This window comes from Phalacrocorax aristotelis, chromosome 6, assembly GCF_949628215.1.
Source record: "Phalacrocorax aristotelis chromosome 6, bGulAri2.1, whole genome shotgun sequence".
NCBI lineage: Eukaryota > Metazoa > Chordata > Aves > Suliformes > Phalacrocoracidae > Phalacrocorax > Phalacrocorax aristotelis.
In genome coordinates this window covers 56,830,750-56,858,117 of record NC_134281.1, presented here as the reverse complement: position 1 = coordinate 56,858,117, position 27,368 = coordinate 56,830,750, and the positions used below count along the sequence as shown (strand labels likewise).

Sequence of the window (27,368 nt, the reverse complement as noted above, 5' to 3'; positions counted from 1 at the left end):
TTCACTTATGGCCACGCAGTTTTACACTCTCTTCAGCCGCTCACCGCCCTGTCGGCGCCCTGCCCTGGCCGGGCTATGAGGGAAGGGCCCTCTCAGCCCCACTGGGGCCGCCATTTCCCTGAGGGCCTTCCCGCCCTTTCCCCTGAGGCAGAGGGGCGCCTGCTGCCCCCTCAGAGAGGCGGGGGAGGCGGGCACCGAGCTCCGCCCTGGCGGCTCCACGCCTCCCTCCGCGGGCGGGAGCGCGGCGGCCGGTAGAGGCGGCGCCGGGGCGGTGAGTCGCGGTGGTGCGGGCAGGGGCTGGAGGCCGCGCCCGCGGGGCCTGTCTCCGCCGGGGGGAAGCGGCCGCGGGGCGGGCTGGGCCTCGCCAGCACCTCCGCCTGAGCCCGGGGGCGGCGAGTGGCCGCCGGTGGTGGCCCTCAGAGCGGCCGGGGGCCGGCGCCGCCGGACCGGGGAGTGCCGAGCGGTGCCGGGCCTGGGGGAGCCGCCGGCGGCGGGGTCCCTCCCCTCCGTCGACCGCTGCGCCTCTCGGCGAGGGTGGGGGCTTTGGGCGTCCCCGGCAATCTCTGGCCTTAAAAACTTTGTGCTGCAAACGCGGAGTTGCCTCAGGTTGAAAATATGCGTGGGTAGAGGGCGACAGTGAAAGTGTAAGTGCAATGCGAAGTGGCTCCGTGGCAAAGGTGCTATGAGAAGGGAAAAAAGTAAGAAAAAACCTCACAGCCTCATCCCTTTCCTCATTCCATACTGTAAAATTTATTTCTCTGCTCGATTTTCTCCATTCCATGTAGGTTATGGGAGAAGAAATGACAACGTGTTGACTCCTACGACAATCCTTCACATAGAGCTGCTTTTTAAGTTCAGCTTTTTAAGTTCAGTGCCCTTAACAAGAACACCCAGCTTCCCTGAGTCCAGCAATTTTAGTAACAGTTCTCTTGGCTTGACATGTCATTTATTACTTTTAGATGGTAGGAAAAAATGCTTTGGAGAGGCCTCAGTGGGATGGCACCCTTTCTTTTGCTAAAGCTTTCATCCTCTAGACACATACAAAAAGAAAGTCTTTCAGAGGCGTCACAAACTTTGGCTGAGGTGTACCATTTTCCACGTTTGCATATCCAACAAGTATTAAACAACACAAATGTAACAGATTATATTTTCATTTTTGTGGTGGCTGATGGGCTTGCAGTGTTTCTAGTAACACACTTGTCACTGAGGCTGCACAGTAAAATGAGGCTACTTGTTACATGGAAAAATTGCAGCAGTTTAATGGGTCAGACTATAAGTCAAGCTCAAAGCCATTGTTTTTATAGAGGTGGTATAACTGAAGCTCAAAATGAAGAAGCAGCAGCATTTAGTTTCAAAAGGAAAAAAAGCAATTCATTACAAATATGTATATCTTCTTATAAAATGCCCCGATGGTACAGCAGCATCTGAGGTCAGAGATGACCAGGAGGCTGGGCAGCTGCTGTGAAGGGACCAGAAGAGCCTGCAGCTCAGGGGTTGTGTCTGTTCCGGGGTGATTATAGAGCACAGCCTGAGCTAAATGATCATTAGTACACAGATGTATTCACAGAGTTCCTGTGACAAAGTCTAATGATATCTTCCAGTCTAGTTTAAATCACCAAATCTGAGTTTAAACCAGATTATCAACCATGAAGTGTCTTCCTCCCAGCCCCACTAAAAAACATTTACTGTGTTAACCTTTCTGGTAGCCTTTCTTGCTTCTCACTCCCCTAAAAAAACCAGGAAACTCTTGTCCTTTTTTCCCCTAACATGTCCTTTTTCCTGTTTTCTTTATGAGTATGCAAGCCTGAATTCCAGGAGGACTGACTATGAGTTAAAGCATGAATGCTTCAGAGCACTGAAAAATTGGAATGGGATGAAAAGTATTCCTCACTGTTAATTTCTGGCTTAACAGACACAACTGTTGGCCAAAAAGGCACTGTCTGGCTCCAGGACTGAAAAAAGAGACTTTAGTAAGACTAAGAAAGGAAAAAATTAATACCTTTTCATTCCTCCACAAAGACCAGTGCGTTTTCTGTGTTTGAAGAACCTTACAAATTTTTTGAAGATACTTGAAACAGGGTTTGCAATACCCCTGTAACTGCCTAGTGCTATGTAACTCCCCTGAGCTGGAAGAAACTTTCTATCTTGATGAGAAAAACTTACCGTAGGACATTATAAAACATGTCATTGATGTCTTATACATTCTCGGTCATTGCCAAAACACATACAGAGGTAATAATGAAGCATATGCTCATCCTAAAAGTAACAGTATATAATTATCTTGAGCCTGTGATATGTCTTAATATGTCATATACAATTATAGTGGGAATGTGTGCGTTTGGAAGAAAACCCCAAACCGTAGGTCTTGCTTTATTTTGGGATCCACGTGGGAGAGTATCTGGTTATATAAAAGAGGCCTTTGCCTTTACTTCCTAGAGCAGCTTAAATGGAAGCATTTGGTGTTGCAGAAGACAGAAGAGGAATTTTTATAAACAAAGAAAAAGTCATTAAAGTATTTTATAGGAGGCTTTCCCATTTAGTCTGAACAAATGCTGTTCAGCATTCGCTGGAAAAGCATCACAAAGATTGAAATGGAGTGGGACAAATGTTACATGCCAGTGCCTTCACTTTCCTTACTGCGGCTGTTCAGCAAAGTCTTGTTTCCATTATGTTCCTCATACAGTTTTCACAGTATCTACATTTCCGTGGTGTTAAAGGCAGATATCATTTTTTAATTCAGGTAATTCAGGTAGTTGCAGAGATTGACCACGCCACAGTGATACAGCTCCTTATGCTGTGTTGTGGTTTGGTATGATTGCCTTGTGTCAAATACATACCACACTGTGTTTCAGTGCAGCTGCTAGAAATATTTACACCTGTTAATAATTTTTCTTACAGAAGTTGCAAGTTAGTTTTGCATATAAGGGTTGCAAGTTTTTAATTTCATTTTGCTACTCCTCAATACAAAACGAAACAGGGGAAGATGTGCATGTTTGTCCCTCTGTGCTAGGTACTGCAAGTGTTCGCAGTGTCCTGCAAGAGCAATCCCGTCTCTGGTCTGCCCCTGGGAGAACAGCACATATTGTCACAGACACATTTTAAGGTAGTATCAGAATATTACATTAGTAGTTTTTGTAAACGTACAGGAGGATAGAAATAGAGGCCTTCACAATCTTTTTTGATTTCACGTAGTTATTATGAAAAATTATGTCAAATAGGCTGTGCTGTTAGTAAAAAGTAACTTAAAATTTATTTACATGTCTTTTTAAACAGATACGTTTATTTTGTATCTTTCAGAGTATCTGCTGACTAGTGTCCAGGATTTAATTGTTTATTTTTGCTAGTCCTCAGGCCAGCAGAGTTGAGGAAATGGCCGGTGTTTCTTCTTGTAAAAGAAGTGTCAATGAATTCTATACTGGCAGGTTGCTAAATGTGATGGGATTACATGGGTGTAACTGAGTTAGCTACAACTTGGTCGGTACTGTGTGAGAAGGACCCTAATTTCAGAATTGAGACTGAGTTTGAGGCACTGGAATAAGAGAAAGGCAAAATCAACATGCTTTTAAAACGGAGCTCATTCAATGAGACACCCTTAAAAGGGAGTATTGGTTGACCTTTTCTATTACTTTACATTGAAAGAGTAAAGAAAACTTTCTTATTGGACTAAATCAATTATTCTTAACGAAAAAAAAATCGTAGATTACTTTGATTGAATTACCTTCTCTACTTATATCTGCAAGACTTGCATGGTATTGTATTTACAGGCATTCCTTTGTTTCTAATACAAATAGTATATTTTTTTCTTTCTTTTTTGTTTTCTTCCCCTTTTCAGGTAGCAAAGTCTGGGGGAAAGCAGGGGTTATCTATTCTTTAATGAGTAAACTACGGAAAACAAAGTTAATAATTATACTGCTGTGGCTACTGTGTTTCTGATATAGGCCTGTGGTTTACATGTTTTTCTCTTACACATAGCAGTCATTTTGACGATATCATCCAGTATAAATATTTTAAAATACATTCTGGAAGTAGCTGCCTGAAGTACCAGCTCTTATGCCTTTTTTATAGTTTTTGATTAACAGGGCTTGTTTTCTCTAGTCAGTAAATGACCTGTTACTCCACACAGAACGTCCTTTCTAGCTGTGTGGTTTCTGCTGCGCTGGATATTTGATCTTTGCCAGGCCACTGTGGCAAAACTTGGTATAGTTAAATGAAGTGTGTAGGCCTGCCTCTCTGGTGTGACCAGTGACCTTAATTATCTGTTTCAGAATAACTGATTTGAAACACTTGAAAATGAAGGCCAGTTTTAAAGCTGTGTGCCTTTTAAAAAATTGGGCACTTTTTCTATTCTGTCTAAACTGGCAATTGTAATAGTAACTTTTATTACACAAATTCATTTTCACAGCAATTTTGGAGTGACTTTGAACCTTGAATTGCATTTAGTCTTAATTGTCATTCAAGGAAAGGAAGATCAGTGCTGTCAAATAGAGGAAACCTTCCTTCTAGATGGCAGTCAAACATTTTGCAGCTCTGTCAGTTAAAAAGTTTCATATTCTGTGCTTACAAATGTGATAAGGTAATAATTTACTTGAACTTATTTCAATGAAACAAAATCACTGAAGGGAGGAGAAGGGGATCTTATCTTTTAAAATTGCTTAGTGATGTGTAGAAACTCATTCCTGTGATCTGTAAGTTTTTTTTTCAGGTCACTTATTTATTAGGCAGGCATGCTTTTTGCTTCACAAAGCTTCTGTTGCCTTGGCGTTAGAACATACCAACTACGAAGAGCTTTGATTTCCAGATCCATCACACTTTCAGCCTCTGCAGTAAGTATTCCCTTCAGCTTCATAGATAAAACTATTTCGTGCAATATTTTGGAGATGTGCTAATTTTCCAGTGTTGCCAGCATATATGCGTTAGCTGTGTTTCCTTTATTTCTTGTTACATTGACCCAAACATTAAGTATCAAGAACAAAGTAAGATATTTGAATCAGTCAAATATTTAACCATGCTACCATAACAGAATTTGGCGACTATTGCTTTGGGTATCCTTTTCAGTCTTTAAAGCCACATCTAGCACACATCAGGCCAGAAGAATTGCCTAGTTGTTAGGGCAATAGAGCTTGAGGTACAGGAGGCAGGTTCAATCCCAGATTTATTGCAGAATTTTGGAAAGTCAGCTAATTTCTTTGCATCTCAGTTTTCCTTTAATGAAATGTGAGTAGCGGTGCTTCTTGATGCTGCAATAACAATGGGTATATAGGTACCTCAGACTTAATTTTATACAGAATCTTCTCAGTTTCCCATCTTAACTGCTTATGAGATTGTGTAACTTCATTTTAAGTCTTCCAGTTTTGTTGAGAGAAAACAGAGCTTTGGAACATGGGGACTGGAAGTCAGGCTCTGCATTGCACGTAGAGCACTGGAATGTAAATTGTGTTCCCAGGTCAGAACAGGAGTTTATGTAGTCAGCAGCTTGGGTCAACCAAGGCAAATGTCAGATCCTTCAAAACAGATGCGCAAACCATTATACTGGACAGCTGAGACATATTTTGCCCGTATGAGAAGTTCTTTTAGCGTGCAAGTCACTCTGAAGGTCAGCTTTTGCCTAAGTCAGTTTTTCATACACTGTAAGTATTTGTATTTATTTAATGGAGCTGGATATTCCCACTAAATGTGCTGAAAACTAATCCTGTTTTGTTGTGAATCTTCCTTAGATCTTGGCTTCAGTTGTAGTTTTTTGTCCTGGTTTCAGCTGTGTTAGAATTAATTTTCCTCCTACTAGCTGGTTTCACTGTGGTTTGGATTTAGTATGAGAATACTGTTGATAACACACTGATGTTTCAGTTGCTCCTAGGCGGTGCTTACACTAGTCAAAGACTTTTTAATAGAATCATTAAGGTTGGAAAAGACCTCTAAGACCTTTAAGTAACTAGGGAGAAAAGACCAATCCCCACCTCGCTATAGCTTGCTTTTGAGTAGTTGCAGAGAGCAATAAGGTCTCCACTCAGCCTCCTCTTTTCCAGACTAAACAACTCCAGCTCCCTCAGCCGCTCTTCATAAGACTTGTTCTCCAGACCCTTCACCAGCTTCGCTGCCCTTCTCTGGACACGATCCAGCACCTCAGTGTCCTTTCAGCTTCCCATGCTCTGCCGGGTGTGCAAGGATATATTGTGCATCACTTGCTTTGTGTATTATTACAAATTGTATATTATTATTACTACTGCTACTACTACTATTTTACTTTATTTCAATTGTTAATCTCAACCCATGGGCTTTCTCACTTTTCCTCTTCCAATTCTCTCCCCCATCCCACCGCGGGGAGTGAAAGACTGGCTGGGTAGTGCTTAGCTGCTGGCTAGGGTTAAACCATGACACTTATGACATTGAATTCCTCAGTTTAATTTTGCACTATGTAAAAGTATTTACTTCTATCATTATTAAACATATTGCCATTCAATTTAATCAGAATTTTCTTTGTATTAGGAAGAAAGACAAATACGAGCAGCACCTGGCTCTCTATCAGGTACTTTCCATGATAGAAAGTGTTAGGGAAAACAGGAGGTCAAAGTTAGAGCTGGTGAGGACATACCTCTCCTGCTTAACACTGATCTTAAACTCATGGAAATCCTAGCCCTGCACCTAGAAATGGCTTAAAGATTATCAAGTGGTGTCATAACTGGGCTAAAACAAAAAAGGAGTCTTAATTTTCATGACCTTTGGGGAAAAATGCTACTTAAGGTATCACTTAAAAACGTCATTTAATTGGTTGGCTTTCTCAAAGTAATAAGGTGGACCTGAACCCCACTGTAGGCTGAACCTGTGAAAACCTGAAAACTAATGCAGGTCCGGCTATTCTGTTTTACAGCTAGTTTCAAGGCACAAGAAAAAATAATTAGGAAGACTTGAATCATTAAATATTTAAATTCAAAATAGTATGAGACCTGTAAGGTGTAGGCTTATTTTACTTGTCAGTACATTTTTAGCTAGGGGAGGTTACTTAATGCGGTTAAGATTTACACTATAGTTAATTATAGAAGTCCTGCAGTTGGTAAGTGTTTAGCTTTTAGCAAATTGAAACCATTTTGAGAAGAGATGATCAAAGGAACAATTTTACTGATGACAGTGTACAGAATTCTCATTATTAACTGGTGAGACTTCTTACTCCTTGTAGTATGAGAAGTAGTCTAGCATGTGAAAAAAGATGTGTAAGGGGCTCAGTCTAAGTAGTACCTGTGTTATTTGTATTTATGTAGTACAGCCAAATATTAATCATATTTGCCAAGACATACACTGTAAAATCGGATTAATCTGCTAAACCATATGTGTGTTTTTAAATAGATGCAGTACAGTTCACCTAGTCAGAACTCTTTCTTAACTATGGTGTATGTTCTGTGTCAAGAAGTACAACTTCACCTGCCTAGTTGCCTTAGAGGTTTTCTTCCTGAGGACAAATAGAAGGTGTTCTGTGCTTGATTCCTCTGGTGTTTGTGTCTCATAGATGAGGTCAGCATCAGATCCTTAGAGCAGAGAAACATCTATTTAATTTTATAGCTTCCCATTCTTAAAATCATTATTTCATGTGGTAGCTTCATTACTGTAAACAGGTTGAGTGCAAACATGTTCCTACATAATATCTCTCCTATGAATTGTTCCTATTGGTTCAAAGTTGAAACTTGGAGTGTAATGGTAACACAGGTATTTTCTTCTCAGAGGATGGTAGCTAGAGTATGTTTTTTGAATCTTTCAGACAATAACAATAGCTAGCGGTGGTAGAAGTCACTAAAATCAATAGTCTGACTCAAATTGGAGTGTCTGGAGTACTGAGGGACTATGTCATTCCTATGTAATTTTGTTCCAGTATCAAGCTGGTTTACAAAGATAGAAATGGGCTTGCACTTTTTTTGTTTGCACATAGAAAATATTTTTTCCCCCTAACTTTCTTTTCTCTTTTTAGCTTAAAAATACCACAGCTATCAATAAGTTTTTCTCTGCCTTCATAGAGAGTGGTCATTGAAAGTCTATTCTAAAGCAGTTTTCTCAAACCTTAACTGAAGTTCCGAATATACAGCAAAACCATGTTCTAATGTGGTTTTGCTGTGTTGTAAGTAAATACTTCAAAGTTTTAAAAGTCTGAATGAAAATAGGAAATGTCTTTGCTATTATCCTCTTATCCATCAATTTAACAAATAAAAGTACACAGAAAGTGCACACTTTCCAAACTGGATTGAGCAGGAATTGGGCTAGAAATAACACAGTCTTTAAGTTGTTAGTATATCATAGAAAAGAAAAAGAATGCCTGTACCCTATTTTTTTCTTTTTAGGTCATCTTTTAAAGCTATTGAGCTAAATTCTGCCCCTGCTCCATCCCTGCTGAAAGTTCAGAGGCTTTAGATAATGACAAATAAGAATTTAGGACATTTTTGTGTATTTTATTCTTAGTCTGAATTCAAGCTATTATAGAAGCTTTAATGAAAGAACATGTCTATAATTTTGTCTAACTACTGAATTCAGCTGGCAGTGGTGTATTTGAGAAGCATGAAGGAGGGTTTGTCGTGCAGAATCCAACAATATAGTACTTTGTCTTTCTTAACAAAATCCTTCTGTCTGTATGTTTTGGTCTTGCAGACAATGGCCTTCAGACACAAAAACACAAGACGAATTGAAGGCCTCGATAGCAATGTGTGGTAAGTAAAAGGAAAATATCTGTAGGTTTCAGAAAACGTCTTTGGCCAATATATTTTCTTTCCAAATTGATAATTCTTGCCAATAAGAAGGCACACAGCATTTGCTATCTCTGCTCAAATGTATTTGGCACTTGCTTAGAAGCAATGAAACAAATTCCATTAAAGGTGTGAATTAATTCTCATCCTTGAGCTTTAAATATTTGGCTTGGGCTTCTCTTCATCTAGTAAATCACAGAAGACAAGTATAACTCTTGGGCATGGTAGTATAGCTGGCTTTGAAATTTAAATGTTAATTTTGTTGAGTAATGTATTCCAGTTACACTTGATTTGTGTTTACCAAATGAGTCAGATTTCTTTTTAAAGCCTTTATACTTGTCTTTATAATTTAGCTCATTAGTTTTAATACACTTTTTTTTCTAGGTATTAAATTGGTCTCAAAGCAATATTGCCATCACTGGTAAATATGGGGTTTTGTTAGTTGGTGAAAACACTATTTTGGGCTTACATTAGTTGTATGTATATATGTATATTTATATACACAAGGTGTTTTGGTCATTCAGCCTCAAACTAATTTTTAGCAATTTGTATTAATTTTTGACAGAACTGTGATGCTATGTGGCATTTTTTTAGCATTTGGCGTTGTTGTTTGGATTTTGTTTTTTTGTTTGTTTTTAAATCTTGTTAACATTTGGGTAGTGAGGAAAGGGTAAAATGCAAAGCTTACCTGTGAAGGGAAGAAAAGAAAAATTGTTCAAGAATCCTAACGTTCGTATCTGGCAGGCTACTAGGAACAGTTAATGAACAGCCTGGAACAGTCTGCTGCCTAAAATCACACAAAAAATTCATAGCATTCTGAGGTGACTGGATAGTTTAAATGATGCCTTCACTTGACAGAAATTAGCCTTTAAATCATTAATGTGCCTGTTCTAATTAGGTCTACTTCATTTTGCAAGGAGGGTAGTGTTCCATTTCTGCCTATATCCAGAGTTACTGTGCGTTCGTGTGTGCGCACATCTGAGCACGGTTTCTGCTGGCAGAAAAGTTATTCAGTGGATGCAGAAAGCCAACCTTTTTTGGGTTCCCTCTGACCCCTGTGGTTACTTACCATCATCCCAGCCCCCACCTCTGCATGTGAGCCCTCTACTTAAACCTGTTCCCACTGCTGTGAATTTGGCAAAGTGAAATACATTTTTTTGCCTTTCAGTGCTAATGAAGGAAGAGATAATTTTATCTGGTATGTTAACTTCAAGATGTTTTTTCCTTTTAGGGTTGAATTTACAAAGGTGGCAGCAGATCCCTCAATTGTTAATCTTGGCCAAGGCCTTCCTGACATATCCCCTCCAAGCTATGTTAAAGAAGAGCTGGCAAAGGCAGCGGCAGTTGACAGACTGAACCAGTACACACGAGGCTTTGTAAGTACTGTGGAACCGGAGGACCCAAGTTCAGTGGAGAACATGCTACAGGGAAAAAAAATTTACTTTGCCTGAAATTAGTTTTATCTGTAGGTCACACTGTTATGTCCCAAATTTAATTAGTCTGGTAGCCTTATCTGTTACTAATGGACATCCTCTGTTTGCGCTTCTTCGAGGCAAAATCTTTCAGCAAGAACAAAATGGTAAAGCACATGTGGGATGGATTGTCTCTGAAGAGTCAATACACAGTTTAAAGAGTGTAAAGTACACATTTATCTCTGATTTTGGTCAGTGTAAACATGAATCAGATAGGATAACGGCAGAATTAAATACTTGATACCAGTGGAGACAGCGCCTCTAGGATCAATAAAAGATTCACCCATAACATTCAGTAGATTTCGGTGGAGATTAGGAAGTGATGAAAACAGTAAGTTTTTGCCCCTGGAAGATAGTCACTATCCATTCTGTAAGTTGGTTTGCAGAGTTTGCGTCTTACTTTCTGTAAGTTACGCAGAGCTGCGTGTGAGTGATGGCATTTATCACTGTCCAAGGCAGGATATTTTAGTATGACCGCTTCCTTGTTTGGTTTGTCCTTCTTATATTTTGTGGTAAAGATAATCCATACTGCGCAACGGAGAATCATGTGTCAGGATTGCCACAAGACCCTAAGGAGTCTATCTAATATTTTTCTAGATGACTGTGTTATGCAGCAGCGATAGAAAAACATTAGATAAACTGGTAGGCCAGCAATGGCTTTGGTAGTTGTGGCATCGTTGTGTATATATTCCGACATAACTTTTTGCCTATTCTCTGAGAATCTGCATGCATTAGAACTGACTGGGAGAAACGGGCCAGCAGCTCCCTAAAGAAGAAGCTACTGCAGTGAGCAGGGCAAGGGCCCTGTCTTGTGGTACCTGAGGAAGGCAGGCTCAGAGATGGTGGCTGAGGTCAGCCCAGATCACCAGGCAAGCTTGCAGTGGTGAGGTGGGCCTGAGGTCAAGCCAGGAAGTCAATCCACAGGTTGGGCCTGGCAATGCTAACCACGGTTAGACATAACCCAGTGATCACTGGGCGGGTCCTGGGTGACAAGGCAGGTCTAAGGTCAAGCCACAGAATCAGTCTACAGGTAGGCTGGGATCAACGGGGTCTATGGCCAGGTACAGGCATGGCTGTAACTGAATTGCAGACCAGCGACCCTACAGCATAGCACTTACAGGGAGCCCCTAGACCAGGGGTGCAGCTCTGGGTAGAGGCCCCAGGTGAGGCTGGTCAGGGCCATTAAGGCCTACAGGGGACTCAGGGCCCCAGCAAGAACAGAAACAATTAGAAAAAAATAAATCCCCAGTGAATGTAGCCTCATTACCATCCTTCTTTGGGTCACTTTAATCACCTTTAGTTGTGTGCAGAGTCTCTGCAAGTCGAGTATGTATATATATGTTTAACTTGAAAGTATAAAGCAATTGTTTAGTGGCAGACACACACCAAAGATGGGTGGGAATTAGTGAACTTCTGAGCATTAGTATGTTCATCAGCCACAATAAGGTACCTGAAAAGTCATTGCTTACCAGGCAGGCAAGGTTTTGGAGGAGCTTTGGCGCAGGGGGAAGGCTACAGAGAGGATGGGCTACAGTCTACTTTCCAAGAAGTATTCACAGACAGATTCTCTAAAATAATTTGCAAATCAAGCATCAATATAATTTTCCCAATGCATGCGATTATTCAATATTTACTTATTTCACTTTGTTCTTTATTTCCAAATTGTTTGGTAATTCCTGTGATAACTATGAATGTTTGCAGGTATATTTTACTGATAGTAATTGAAGAGGCATTTTTACCAATATTGCCATTTTCAGCCTTTGCACTTCCTCTACAAACTTCTGCACTTCTAAGGTTTTTGAGCACAAATATTTGTGGTAGCGAACGGGGGAGGGATGAGTATGAATGATGCACATCCATCTGATAATTGAGACGCTGTCTCAGCTCTCTGCAGCGCTTGGACCTCTCCTTGACTGTAGGGCTGTGGCCCGCAGAGTGAGTAACCTAACGTGACTTGGGTGGTGCAGCATTCCTGCGTAGCTAACGCACTCATGGCTAGAAATGGCTGTCATTTGAATCAACAATGACTTGTAAGCCTTAATTTATGGTAATGTTCTTGTTTACAGGAGGGTTCATGTTTCTGTGCCTTCTGTGTAGAGGTACAATGTCCAGTATTTTGGAGAAGGATTTTTCTTACATAGCTGCATTTTCTCACGGAGCTGTTTTATATTTCTACCAAGTATCCAAAGAGAAAAAAGATTTTCACAGCAGGAAACCTCTAGTCTTCCTGAGTAAAGAGAATTGTGCCTTCTTATTTCCATATTGTATATGATCTTTGTTTCATGCTTGTTTTCTGGTTCTTTGCACATTTTGAGAAGAGTACATTAACTGCCTTGTCCCCGTAGGAGCCACAAATGGTGAATGGCGCTCTGGGATTTGGGATATGTCTATATGAATCATCAATCTGATCACAGGTGCTGTTTATCAGCAGTATATAAACAGAATAAAAAGATTTCCCTTGCACCAAGTAATTGTTAGTTGAAAGATAAGGAAAGAAGCAGAAGGAGCTTCAGATGGACATATGAGCAGGTGGGAAAGAGGCTCTGAAGAGGGTGAGGATGAATTGGTGTCAGAGTATTCCCTTCTCTCCTCCTGTCTCTTGTCCTAGAGCTCCTACAGGCTACCTGGAGCTATCTGAGATGTGATAATAAGATAGAAGTTAAAAAGCATCAGAGATACATAAAGAATTTCCTAGCAGATACGAATAAATTGAAAACACTTTTCTTCCCTAATGTGCAAAAACTTTAAACCAGGCTACCTGTTAACAGCCATTAACACTGAGGGCTCATCTGGTCATTTTCTATTTTGAAATGTGTTACATAGATATATGTGGAAGCCCCCCAAACATAGGCTTTGTATGTTGTCAGGAATCAGCTGCATTTGTTTGCTTTAAACAGGGACATCCGTCGCTGGTGAAAGCCTTGTCTCAAGTGTATGAGAGAGTTTGTGGAAGAAAGATTGATCCTCTCACAGATATCCTGGTGACCGTGGGAGCTTATGGATCTCTCTTTAGTACAATACAGGCATTAATTGAAGAGGGAGATGAAGTAAGTTTTTATTTGAAATATTCACACATACTTGAATGAGAATTTCCCTGGTTTTTATTCATCCACTTTTAAATAGAAGTTAATTTTGGGGCTTCTTTTTTGATCTCCATTAATTTAGTTTGTTACAGCTGTACATCTGAATTACAGTTTCAGAAGCTGTGAACAGGTGACTATCCTTTGGATGTCTTCCTATCATCACCAACTTACAAACCCCTTTCTTTCATAGTTATGGTACCTGTAGCAGTTTCTTTATCACTATTACCATTAGGTGACAAAATACACACCGATCCCTTATTTGAGAAAACTTGTGGGCTGTTGTCTGCAACAGAAGAATAAGGGTGGCACAAAGTATTGTTGGTGTTTGAATAATTGTGTATCAAGTTCTGTTTTGGACCATTGCATGGTAGCAGGAAAGCAAAAAAGTTCTTTAGAGGATTGTCCATTTACTGTACTGGCTGTGATGATTCATCCCCTCACTTCCCTTTTTGACAATGATATTAAAAGTCATTTGGGGGATATTTGTTTATATCTGTAGTGGACAAGAACTTCATGTTGTCACACATTTTGCTTTCAGTGTTATGTTGCTTTCACTTGTATAATGTATTCTCATTTGTATCTTTTGTTCCTTTTCTATTGCTCCGATATTCACTTGTCTTTTTTTCTAACAGTTCTCTGCCTGTGGGGTTTGCGGTTATTTTTAGAATCATAGAATGTTTTAGGTTGGAAGGGACCTTTAGAGCCCATCCAGTCCAACCCCCCAGCCATGAGCAGGGACATCTGCAACTAGGTCAGGTTGTTCAGAGACCTGTGCTGCCTGGCCTTGAATGTTTCCAGGAATGGCACCTCTACAACCTCTCTGGGCAACCCGTTCCACTGTTTCACCACCCTCACTGTAAAAAATCTCTTCCTTAAATCCAGTCTAAATCTCCCCTCCTTTACTTTAAAACCATCACCCCTTTTCCTGTCACAACAGACCTTGCTAAAGAGGTTGCCCCCTTCCTTCCTATAGTCCCCCTTTAAGTACTGGAAGGCCACAATAAGATCTCCCTGCAGCCTTCTCTTCTCCAGGCTGAACAGCCCCAACTCTCTCAGCCTGGCCTCACAGCAGAGGTGCTCCAACCCTCGGATCATTTCTGTGCCCTCCTCTGGACCTGCTCCAGCAGGTCCATGTCCTTCCTGTGCTGAGGGCTCCAGAGCTGGACGTAGCACTGCAGGTGGGGTCTTACCACAGCAGAGCAGAGTGGCAGAATTTTCCCCCTATTATCTAGCCACTATGCAATTTTCCTTAAATTTGTCCTCTTTTTCTACCTGAAAATTTTCTTCTGATAAAACCTGAGCACTTAAGCCATTGTTCTTGGCGTGGAAATCCTGGAATTTCATTGACAGAATCAGGGCAGCTGTGCTGTGGTTCAACAATTTCCTGTTGCTATCTCCCATCTTTGCCTTCCACCTTCAAATCTGTGTGCAGGACCAAAGATTTGTAACATTATATCTTGTATGTGTAACTATAGAAGAACAGCCTCTGTGTGTTGTCAAAAATGAGTAGTGCTTATCATGCTTAGACTGAGGACATTGTTATATCATGTTCTAAAAGGAGGAATGTTCTGCAATATTAAATCAGGATGGAATGCTAGAGGCATTATCAAGTTATACCACCAAAGTAAATCTGTGAATATGATGGTATCATGCACAGTAAATTCTCTAATACTGATGATTGTAATTTCAGGTAATAATAATAGAGCCATTTTATGATTGTTATGAACCAATGGTAAAGATGGCGGGTGCAAAGCCTGTTTTTATCCCACTGAGATATGTGAGTAGCTTTTTAAAAACTATTTATCATACGAAGTTTTTCATCCAAACTCAATACAGTTCAATGAACATCTTCCAGGCAATGATTTTCTGTATAGTTTTTCATAATATCCAATTATATAAAAACTGAGATAAGATTGCTAAAGTGTAAGTCTGACAAAACGATAATCCAGAGCAGATAGAATATTTTATTAGCACTGGAGAAGGTGGGAAGATGTTTCTCATCTATTTCAATTTGTGCATTCTGAAAGCTGATCAAAATTCCTTTTTTGGATGTCATCAGAGAATATTTTCAGTGCAAATAAGGGAAGGAGGATCACTTATCAGTGCAATTTCTCTATCTGCTGGTTTTCAAGAGATTTTGTTTCTGATCCCTTCAGCAACTCGTACAATGACAGAATAGAATTTCTTTTCCAAAATCTGCTTACTAAATAAGGAGCGATCACACAGCAGACGTATTTGCTATACCTATGAACACATTATTGTTTCCTTTACTGGTAAAAGGAGTTATTTGGGTATGGGTTAATTTTCAGATTGGTACTGTTGGCATTAGGCTGGCAGCTTCCAAGGATTGTTCTGGATGCAAAGTGTTCGTGCTGTTCCTGTTGCCTTGGGTGACGGGCAACCTTGCTTGGGGGGGCTGAGGGGCTCTTTAGGCAGGACCTTTGCAAGAACACCATGAATCAGAACAACACAGAGTGACAAAACCTCCAGTACTGCAGTGGGAGTAGGTAAAACTGTTCCTCTGGGTGCCCTCCTTCTAAGGACATTTTGAATGACAGGGTTCCTCTTAAGTATTTTCTGTTTCACACCCTTGTTTTCAGTCTGTCCCCCTCCCAGTAACGTGCAGGTGTCAGAAAGTTAGTGTGGCCACGCTCTTCGTTCTCTGTAGTATCTGGCCCTAATACCTCAGCAACTCCAAAGCTTCATTGGTGCAGATTTTTAACTCTTTGGCCATTTTCATATGCACAAGGAGGAGGAAAAGACCTTGAATCTCTCCAGTGTTGATCAGTCTTTCCAGCCAAGCGTGCACACGCTTGTTCTAGTGTCTCTAACTCTCCTGCCATGTGACTGGGCTTCCTGCATTACACACTGTTATACTCAGCATGTGTGTAACCATATCCTGGAAACCGGTTCCTGGGGAGGCTTTAAGACAGACAGTGGCCAGGAGCGGACAGACGCTGTCACAAGAATTTATCGTGCTCTTAGCCTCCCTGTATGTTCCTAGAATTGACTTCTCCCAGGAGAGCAGGACAGATTGGAGAGGTTGTCAAGGACAGTTATGAAAGTGTCTGAGGGTGATAAGCTGGGCATCTCTGCTTAGGATATAACATGTTGTATTCAAGTAATGCATAAATGTCTTGGGGTTTGTTTTTTTTTAGAAGAATGATGGAAACTCTGCATCTAGTGCTGATTGGGTCTTAGATCCTGCTGAACTTGCAAATAAATTTAATTCCAAAACAAAAGCAATTATTCTGAATACCCCACACAACCCTATAGGCAAGGTAAGAGTCCTGCTTTAACACTACTGTAATTCCAGAGTATGCCTTAAATACTATGATTAATGCATTATCCCTTACTTTCTTGTATCCCAGGTGTTTACCAGAGAAGAGCTCCAAGTAATAGCTGATCTCTGTATTAAACATGATACCCTGTGCATCAGCGATGAGGTGTATGAATGGCTGGTGTACAAAGGAAATAAACACATTAAAATAGGTACTGATTTTTTGTGGCATCTTAGAATTGGTTGTGGAATGATGTTGTAAACATGCCTCTCGGAGATAATGGTTGGTGGAAAGAGCTCAGACTTCAAGCTTTGACTATTTTACAATGTTTAGACTCTAAGGAGGAAACCCCCTTCCTTTTCTGAAAAGTATTTTAAGGAATAATTTCTAAGTATAATTTCCAAAAACTCTTAAGTGACTTTGGAGCAGATACCCATAGAAACCAGCCACAGGACTGATGCTCATAAATCAGTTATGGTCATCTGAATATCCCGTCCTTATTCAGGTACTTTGTTGGCCATGACAAGTGTAACTGCTGTTCGGGTATGTATATTGGACTGTGCTTTGCTGAAGAACTAATAGAAGGAACAGAGATTAGGACTTTGTTCTCAAAGCATTGTAGAGATAAGCAATGAGGGAAATGCATAATAAGGAATACAATTATTTTTGCTCCACTACTTGTAAAAAGGGAAAAAAGAAGTCTAAAGGTTCGTGTGGAGATAGTGCATGCACACTGTCCCTCCAAAGTGCAGAGACAGTGTTAAATAATGGACGCTGAATTCAGTGAAGTAAGTTGCTGCGCGGGCAGTGTGAAAGCCTGCTAAAGTCTTCAGGTCTTCCTGATGTTACGTCCCTGTCCCTCTCCTTTTACTTTTCAATCCAAGTTTCCCTGAAGTTAGTGGAATCACTCTTGCTGTCTCAGAACAAGTGAATGTAGTACAGGTTACTCAACTCCTTCCCCAATCCTATACTGCTACAGCTAAGCATTTATGGAAAAGTTTCTAGTGTGGTGGTCTTGGTTTGGATCTGCTGATGCATTTGAGCTGGCTAAAGTCCAAAACGTCCTCTTTATATGTACAGATATTTTGTTCCTGATGGTAGCGTCTTGCATGAACTCTCTGTTATGATGGAATTATTGTCATAATGAAGGCACGTCAGTCATGTGCAATAGGGACATCCAGTTGAGATTAAACAATGAAATCAAGAGACATAAATATAACTTACACATGAAAAACTTAATTTTTCCTGGCTTTACAACAGGTTGAGTGCTGAATAACTTTGCTTCTATTCTTTGATTCCATATATGTAGAGTGGCAATAAAAGAAACTTTCAATTAGTGGAGGCTACACTGACTGAATCTTATAAATTATAAAAAGGAAATTAGATCTAAAGAACCTTGCAATACTTATTAGCTCAACTACACAGTTGCTGATCATACAGCTGCAGTACATGGATTGTACTGGCCGTGCGTAGGCTATGAGTCTGTTTTGAAAGTGGCCTAATTTCATGGAAGCTGTGGTACCTTGACAGTGATACCTTCTGGAACACCTTCAGACATGGAAGAAGGGGAACATTTTGTGTACATTGATGTGATAGTAATCTGAGTCAGTGCATCCTAACAAGTTACCAGAGTAAGTGGTCATGTGTGGTTTATCATGTCCCAATTGCAAAGTAGAATGAGTGGAATTAAAACTTTCCTCATGGGCTTAGCAGGTGGTTCACGGAAATAGCTGTCCTCAGAACCAAAATTTCTGTGGGTGACGTAAGGTAATCTGTTTTCCTTTGCAATAGCAGCAGGTCTGGACACTTGCCCTTAGTGAACAGGTGGTGAATTCTTAAGACACAGTAACTCTACTGTTTGTTAGTATCAATATTGTCATTTTAATGCTTCAAAGCAAACATTTCTAGTTGAACAAAAGGCAATCTGTAGTTTAGCATAAAATGCAAAAGTACCATGTAATGATAATGCAAGTTAAAGCCTGGACAGTTAGTCAGCTAGGCTTGGGTACGTATTCTCGAACAGATCCCATGATAGCATCTTTAATGTTAGTGTTAAAAGGACTATAAAACCTTCAGGGTAACACTGTAAACAATAACATCATTGCTCTTTTTAACTTAAGTTTCTTAGATTTTTTTAAAGTCTACACAAGATAATACAAGAAAAAATGAATGTGTTATTTCACTATGTAAAAATTCCTGTGTTTCTGTATTAACCTCTACATATTCCATCAAATGCAGTGACCCTTTTTTTGGTGAGAGATGCAAAATGGAAATTGCATCAATTTACAGGGTCTGATGGTGGTACCTTAATACAATTTAACAGAGGTTGCTAGACACAGATCATAAGATCAGTACAGTCTTTGTGCTGTCACTGAAGCAGTTTTCCATAGTGTAGAGCACTTCATCATGTTTCTCATCATTACCTGACTTCCCTAAAACTGTGGACCTCCTCCAAGTAATGATTAGGGTTGCACTGGCAGATTTAGAGATTGCATCTCATAACTGAGGGCTCTGAACAAGCCTCTCAACAAGCTGAGTGCCATCCCAGGTAACAGGCTTATTATATGTCTTAGTTTGCACTTCATTAGTTTTTAAATTGTTGTTGGACTTGGTTACAGTGACATATAATGATGTTGCCATATGGCCTGGAGGAATTTCCCTCTTTATTTAAAACTTGCTGCTTGTCAAAGCAGTGGAGCTGCTTCTCCCCCTGTGCCCTTTTGCTGCTGCTGCTGTTTGAAATGTTGTTACATTCCATCTCCAAGGTTGAATTCCTGTGACTATGTGGCAAAACAGTCTCGCTAGAGGGCATTAGCTTTGAAATTCAATTCTTTTTGCAGTCTGTGAGAGCTGGTTTGGTATCTTTAGGAAGTGATCTATACTATTGACCTAGCTAGCTAGAAGATGCATCTGTTTAAACTGCCCTTTTGTTTTCAAGGTCACAGAGCAGTTGAGGGAATATGGGTGGGCTAATAGGAATATGAGTCTCTTTCCTGCTGTTTTGTTTCTCTTCTTGGCAAGTGTGCTCAAAAAAAAATACGTGTTTTCAGATAACTGCAAAGACTTATACCATGTAGATAACTGCTGCAAAAACTTCCTTGTGAAATTCAGTAGTTTTATTTGGAAAATCTTTGTTCATTGGTCTCCCCGGAGGGGATTTAACAATTGACAGATTCATTGGTAGAGGCTCTAGCGTACAAGTGAGGTGGGGCCGATGTTGTTGACCCCTGCAGTTGCAGCAGTGGTATGACCTTGTCTACCTTTGTGTCTCAGACTTAAGCATGTCTTGATTTATCTGGGTTCTTTTTGAAAATTAATGAAGTTAAAGAGTCCAAATAGAGCTCCCCTGAAGCAGTGTACAGAAAAAAATTTGCAAACTACAGGAAGAGACCTTTGTTCTGTCACCTCCTTGGAAAGGAAATAAAGGATTTTGGTCGCCAACCAGATACAGACAGAGAAACAGAGATAGGCCTCCATGCACGCCTCAGTCCTTGCTGGTCTCCGTAGCTAGATGCTATTGTCAGTTGGTCCCAGGCCTGTTCAAATTACATAACAAAACGTAATTTATTTACTCACTCTGCTAGTTTTCTGATTCTTATGGTGTTTGGTTCTGGGTTAGAAGTCTTTGTAATTCTTTTCTTTTTCTGATGTCTGAGACAGCCAGTGACACTGAACTGGACAATTCTATTAAGGTGACTTGCAGTGCCTGAGTTAATGTTGTATATGGTGCTATTATCTGGCATCAGAAATAATTCTGTCTTGAGATGAATGGGTAGCCACTTCTTAGATCGTATCTTTCTTACGAATAATTATGCATTTTAGCTGAGGATAACTAACGTGTAGTTTGCACAAACTGTGCCTCTCATTTTCTGCCTCCTCTTTCTCCTTTCATTAATCCTTACCTTCTTTTCATGCCAAAAAGCGTTGGCCCGTATATCCTTTCTCATTTGTTACAATTGCTGTAATTTTAGAATAGTCTCATTGCTTGCTTAATATGCTGCAATGGTATATCAACATATAGCTCTGAGCTAGGGGCAGTACAGTTTTTCTAACTACATGGAATATGTGAGTGCACCTGTACCCAATTAATTTTATTTTTTTATACAGCTACACTGCCAGGTATGTGGGAAAGAACAATAACTATAGGAAGTGCTGGAAAAACATACAGTGTAACTGGCTGGAAGGTAAGAAGAATCAATATAAAAGAGTTCAGTTATATAAATAACAGAATGCATTTATTACACTAAAATAGTCTTTTTTTTACAACCTGTCTTTTGAAAGCTTCTGGCAAATCTCTGTGTCTCCAAAACATGAAGATAGCATTCAGTTGGAGCAATTACCTATCTTGAACACCCATGTTTTAATTCTTTTCTTGTCTGTTGATTAAAAAGCTCTTGTGAGAAAATGATACTGACAACATAAACACAGTATGACTAGTTCAAAACCAGCCAAGATTCTTGGAGAAAACGTGGATATTATCATATTTTAACTTTCCAGTTTTGTGGTGATATTTTCAGATTGTGATAATGGTATGTTTGGAATGGCTTGTATTTCTGTAAAATACTTAATGATAATATTTTGCTTGTCTTTAAAATACGTATCAGAAAGTAAACAAAAATATGTAACCATTTGGCAACTGAAGTCTTTCTTCACCTGGGTTCAAACTGAACCATGACATATATGATCCAGTAGCGAGCTTTTGTTTTATGCTCAAACCACATTTGACACAGGAGCTTATGAGACGGAAAGGTTCTAAAACAATTAGGAATAACGTTCCTAATAAATGCTGTTTGATTTTTAACCCTTGTTGTATGAAGGGTTAAAAGTTTGCACAGTACCCTATGAGCGACAGGGATAAGTGAAACTACAACTGTTGTCTCAAATCTAGAATTTTTTTAATGGCATCATTCAGTAAACTTTGTGTAAACGAGCTCTTTTCTTAATTCTTTATCAAAACAAATTCACTACCAATTCTTAAAATAGGAAAACTTGAGATATTGGCTAGTTTTAATTCTTTGGTAATTTTTAGTAACACCACTGCTGTCAGGATAACACGTGCGTGCTTTCTTCCCTTAGCTTGGTTGGTCTATTGGCCCCCAGAACCTGATCAAGCATTTGCAAGTTGTTCACCAAAATACACTCTATACTTGCCCAACTCCATTACAGGTAGGTACAGATGGAGCAGAGAGGCTTATTTTCTGGTGTCGCGAAACTGTAGGCCTCACTGTAATAAAACAATAATCACAACAGTGAATTTTTAATTGTCAAAATGCATATTCAGGGGTGCAAGAAGAGGAGACAAATGTGATCAGCTCACCAGACATTTTTTTTTTTTTAAAAAAAGTCAGTCTTTCAGATTCTTTCTTCTTTCACCTACAGACTGCTTCTTGCATAAAACATGATAACCTTAGTGGTTTCCTAGCAAATACAAATACAAGTTGTTGTGGTAAGGTCTTGTTTGACTGAGTATTATCTCTGTCCACTAGTCTCTAGTATTCCATGATACACGCTTATCAATAATTTAAACTTAGCTTCAATTCAGATTGTAAAGCCTTGTGTCAAGGACTGTGACTTCTGTATACGATTAGTCCCTAGCAAATGATTGGGTGCTGTGGGTGTTGCCACAGCACAAAGTAACAAACAAATTACATGCTTGGATGTAGCCTGTGTAATTTGTATAGGCTGATTTGCTTAATAAGGGCCAGAATTGAAGAAAAACCCACGTGATTTCAGTAGGAAGTGAGTGAATGTATGACTTTACTGACTGTCCATGAAGAGTTTGAACATTGATTATGTTTCCAGGAGGCTTTGGCACAAGCATTTTGGATAGACTATAAACGCATGGATGACCCAGACTGCTATTTTTACTCACTGTCTCGAGAGCTGGAAAGCAAGCGTGATCGGATGGCTGAGCTACTTCAAGAAGCTGGACTAAAGCCTGTCATTCCAGATGGAGGATACTTTATGATTGTTGATGTTTCTACATTAAGTTAGTATAAAGTTTATTAAGAAGGGTGTGGAAAGCAAATACTAATCTGAAAATGCACCTTTCATTTTAAACTATGTTCGCCTTTCATGTTTGCATAATGTTGTCAGAAGTACTAACTGGGACTGAAATTTTCTGTTTGACCTTAGCCTGGGAGGTAGATTTTTTAAGCTTCAGCAAAGCTTTTGTTTGTGATCCTAACTACTGTCCGTGTTTCGCAAAGCTTTGGCAAGGTTTTAGGGAGGATAAAGGAGGTAGATAAAAAATTTCTATTTTCAGAAGGTCTGTGATTATGAAGAAGTTTGAGAGCCAAGCACCTGGCTTAATATCCTGGTTTGTACCATGTGTACTTTCCCCTTCCTGTTTGGTTTGTTTATTTTTCTTAATCTGAAGTCATACCCTGCAGGCTCTTTGAGGCATTCTGATTTCTGAACACTAAAATGCTACAAAACCTTTTGGAAATTCAGGTTATGGTAACTTTGGAGGAAGAATTCCCACAGGGGTACATTTTCTAGTTCCACATTTTTCACTGAGTGGTCCTAATGGCACTTGTCATTCACACAGAAACGTTTAAACACAGCTGGACCTCGCCGTGCTACCATGCATCAGAAAGTTTTAGATACCCCAGTTTTACAGATGAGAAAACTGCAGTTGCAGCAATTATTGGTGTCCATGCAAAAAATACACTCTTCAGTACCCTCCACAGTCCTGATCCCTAAATAAGCCAGATCTGAGGACTTCTTGGAGTACTGCATGGCTTTCTTCCAAGCTCCATGTCTAAATTTGCCTTGAATGGAAAGCAGGTGCTCAGGTCAGAATGGAAGGGTTTCAATCTGTTGGCCTATTTTAATTGTTGTAGTATAATTTTATATTTTAAAAGAAAAAAGCATACATCTTTATTCTTAAGTATTAACTATAATAAAGTGCTGTTAATGAATGCCTTCTCAATGGAGTCTAGGAAATATTACAACATATTTGTTTTAAATTTAATTTTTTAGATGTGGATCTCTCTGATGTATATGAGAAACAACCTTATGATTATAAATTTGTCAAATGGATGATAACATCTAAGGTAAGGTGTCTTAGTCATACTCTAGTTTCAGAAATGCTTTTCTATTGAAAGCAAGAGCAGTGCACCTGTACTTATTAAATAATGTAGTAGAGAGATTCCATTCAAAATATTATTTGGTGTTTGTAGTAACTGCTGGTAATGTGGCGAAAATATTGCTAAATATGCTGAAAATGTACCCTGTAGGTTTGTGTTTCGTCCCCGCACTTTTCTTTCAGCGTGCTTAAATGCTAGTTGTATAAAGGTACCTTTGAAGTGTTTTGCCTAAGAAAAGTAATTTGAATTTAGTTAAGCCTAGCTAGTGAATACAACCAACCAAACCTTGTCTTTCCCTCACGTGTTGGGAGGGAGAGTTCTAGAAATGGCATAATAAAACTATCATGCTTAAACCAGATTTTTTAATACATATATCAAATAAGCAAATAATATTTCTGTTTTATGTTTCAGAAGCTGTCAGCAATTCCTCTTTCAGCATTCTGTGGTCCTCAGACAAAAAGGCAGTTTGAAAAATATATACGGTTTTGCTTCATTAAGGTAAATTTGTGTCCTGGGAAGCCTTAAGACTCCTAAAAATCAATGCAGTGCAGAAATCTGCAAGAGACTGATTGTTACATTGTGCCCAGGAGTTGGGCATCTCCTGAGTTGGATGCTTTTAGGAACAGAAAGTTAGCTTGGTGTAAAATTCGGCACAAGTAGCTTCAACTGTCTTTTTGCTGAGGGGCTTTAAACTGTAAACGCAGGTGGCATGGCTAAGACAGACAGCTGGTGGAAAACAGCTGGGTGGGTAGGTCTTTTTTAGCTTACTCTATTGATTTCTAAAAATATTCTTGACCAGTGGTGACAGTGAAAATGAATGACACAGATATGCTATCGATTAGGGCGAAATCTGTAATCCAGAGCAGAGAATAATTGTGTAACAGAGTGGTATACCCCATGCCCATTCAGCTTCCAACAGCACAAACAGTGAAGAGGTCACCTTCAAGTTCAGCTCACTTGCTGGAAAATAGATAGGGCTTCACACGAGCTCCAAATTACAAAAGCAAGCAAAGACACAGGAAGTTTCTTAGATGTTTTTTGTGAATTGGCAGACTTTGTGAGCACCTCCTTTTCACATATTCTTCCTCCTGTTGAATCTGTTCCTGAAAAGACTGAAAGACTTCGGGGACAGTTACATAAGGTTTGACAAACCTGCAGCCCTAAGATGTTTCCCAGTTGTTCTGTAACAGAGTCAGCATAATGGAACACGTGCAACTCTCTAAGGATTGGAGGAGCCTTAGCTTGAACCAGTAATGAAGGGGAGTTTCTGCTTGTGTTACTTAGTTCTTTTGATGAGGTATAAAGAGTATGATACAAACTGAGATGGTAACAACCGGGATGAAACTTGCTGGTTGCACGTGTGGCTTGGCCAGGATGAACAGCGCTAATCGTATCAACTTAAAGACTACTTGTACGGCTCGCCAGGTTGTAGCCAAGCCGCACAACTGGCCAGTGGATAGATTACCCATATTTAGAGGGTTTATGTTTAAGTAGTTCCCAGCATAACTTGGTTGCGTAGAGATTTAAAAATTCCAACTGTACCCATAAAGATTAGGAAATTATGCTAGCATGCTTCCAATATAAAGCTGCCAAGTACAGCACTGCATAAATGCCAGGCATTTATATAAGAAGTATTGCTTTCATTAAATTTGATAGTATGAATGCTGAGAAAATATGTCATCTTTTAAATATACCTAATAAATATTTGCAAGGAATCAGCATTGAATTCTTTGGGTAGTCTAGATTTGTAGCGATAACTGTTAATGAGAAACTGACTGACATATTTACAGGAGGCAAGTGAAACTGCCAAATATTGATTTGGGATGATGCAATCATTACTGTTACTCTTTTTTCAAGATCTCCATATTTGCAGTAACAGCGATATATCTTATTTTGCAGAAAGACAGCACGTTAGATGCAGCTGAAGTGATCCTGAAGAACTGGAGTAAACAGACAGCCTGATATTTCTTATTAACTCTTCCATCCGGTATAATTATCTAATAGTAGGGGGTTTTATTGCAAATTTAAGAACAAATTACTTAATACAGCACAGAATTAATATGACATTGTAAATAACTTTGTGCTGCCACCTGCTGAGGAGTTAAACCAATGATTCATTGAATTATTTGTAATGCAACTCAGAGGTTATTTTCAGTCTTTTCAAAATAATTTACTTTTTTTTCCTAAAAAAACTTAAAATCTAGGGAATTCACTTCTTTTACTGAAAGGCAAAAATCTGTAGGACTTTGTGCAAAACAAATAGATGATATAGGGATTTTAAAACTTACAAGAAGGAAGTGGGAGGTGCTTCTGGTGTGAGATAGCATAGGAACTAGGGGTGAGACTTAAAACATCACGGTTTGTGAGACCCAATTCCCTGCAGTGGAGGAAAATTAAGATATCACAGAATCACAATCACAGGTTGGAAGGGACCTCAGGGATCATCTAGTCCAACCTTAATATGCCTCATATTAGATAATGGCAGTGACTTTCTACATGCCTACCTACCCACCTACCCTGCCCATGCACGAATGGCATCAGTTTAAATAAAGTAATTGAGGTAAACCAATACAGTGTTTATACTGTAGGCATGATTGAAGAGTTATAAGTTGCACAATTAATATTTTATTTTCCTACAATAGTCATATGTGCTGTTCAGTCCTCAATAAAATTATTGAAGTGGCATCTAGAATAGGAATTCTATTTACTCATGTCTACCTATTTATTTATTTATTACATGGATGAATCGACAAAGCGAAATAGAAGGCTTTGCTTTAGAGGCTCCTTCACAATCAGATGCAGAGTGGCAATTAAGCCCATCATCCCTTTTCTTACCATGTTCACAACATTGGTAACTTCACACCAAACTTATTTCAAACTCTTTAGATCTAGGGGGAACATGGAGATGGGCCTAATGTTGTGCTGTGGAGCTCAACTAACTTTGTTTCAAGCTCAGCTGATAAAGGACTGTTTCAAGAGAGATCAATACAGAGAATTCCATTTTAGCTGTCTCCTATTTCGCTTCTCTCTGCGATCTTTCCATCTGTGGATGGGTTTCCCATTAGCAGAAGCAATCCAGGTAGGTAACCTTTCAAGGCTGTGTGTTACGTTCTCCACGTTGTTTCTCTATTCTTCCCACAGGCCGTACGGCGGAAAGCCTGAACAAATTAAGTAACTAGTTTTGCAAATATTTGACTCATTCTGCGATCACACAGCTGGAATCTTAACTGAATTCCGCCAGAGCCGTGGCTGGGGCTTGGCCTTGGGCTTTTGGGACTCCATAGCTGGGACTTCTGTAGTCTTTGTCCCTCTCTTGCACTGCCGTTCCTTGAATCTCACCAGAAGGTGGTTTGCTGGTATTTTTAAGGTGGCGTGTAGGCTTTGTGTAGAAAAATCAATTCAGTAATTAAATGACTTAACTGAAATTTCAGCATGAATTTCATGTGGAAATTCCTACACTAAATTCCAGGAGGAACTATTTTTTTAAGATACTAAATTTCTGTGAAATCCACGCTCTATTTTACAAGGTGTTTAAAATCTGTTTATGTAAGTTGTACTGGGGAGCTGTGCTGTTGTAGGAACTAAGAGGGCGGTGCAACTGTCTGTTGAGCTGCTTGATTCTTTGGGAAAGGAAATTGTAAAATGGTCTGCTGCTTTAATAGAAAAATAAATTTTTATAAAAATAAGCAATTTTTTCTAGCATAAATACATTGTAAAAACA

General features: G+C 39.5%; 1 protein-coding gene across 9 annotated transcripts; it reads left to right on the top strand.

The window, feature by feature from the left end:
• The first annotated feature begins 183 nt into the window (after positions 1-183).
• KYAT3 (kynurenine aminotransferase 3) lies at positions 184-27,368 on the top strand. Of its 9 annotated transcripts, none has more exons than XM_075098074.1 (15): positions 184-271; positions 4,703-4,823; positions 8,626-8,684; positions 9,952-10,096; positions 13,090-13,239; positions 14,966-15,052; positions 16,434-16,556; positions 16,647-16,767; positions 20,664-20,740; positions 21,633-21,722; positions 22,359-22,545; positions 23,541-23,614; positions 24,059-24,145; positions 25,547-25,634; positions 26,789-27,368. In XM_075098074.1, exons 2-14 carry the CDS (start codon positions 4,725-4,727, stop codon positions 25,607-25,609), a joined length of 1,362 nt encoding a protein of 453 aa, XP_074954175.1. In that variant the 5' UTR covers positions 184-271; positions 4,703-4,724; the 3' UTR covers positions 25,610-25,634; positions 26,789-27,368. The 9 variants fall into 9 exon arrangements, with proteins under 9 accessions (XP_074954175.1, XP_074954173.1, XP_074954168.1 ...); XM_075098073.1 differs by lacking the exon at positions 184-271 and adding an exon at positions 278-698 and having other exon boundaries at positions 4,691-4,823; XM_075098072.1 differs by having other exon boundaries at positions 25,547-27,333.

What these genes read in the sequence shown, in the direction of transcription:
- KYAT3 (XM_075098067.1), top strand. Translation starts at nt 4,725, where the DNA reads ATGCTTTTTGCTTCACAAAGCTTCTGTTGCCTTGGCGTTAGAACATAC. An exon ending in ACCAGTACACACGAGGCTTT is followed by an intron (nt 10,097 to 13,089) that starts GTAAGTACTGTG and finishes TGCTTTAAACAG; the next exon opens with GGACATCCGTCGCTGGTGAA. An exon ending in TAATTGAAGAGGGAGATGAA is followed by an intron (nt 13,240 to 14,965) that starts GTAAGTTTTTAT and finishes TTGTAATTTCAG; the next exon opens with GTAATAATAATAGAGCCATT.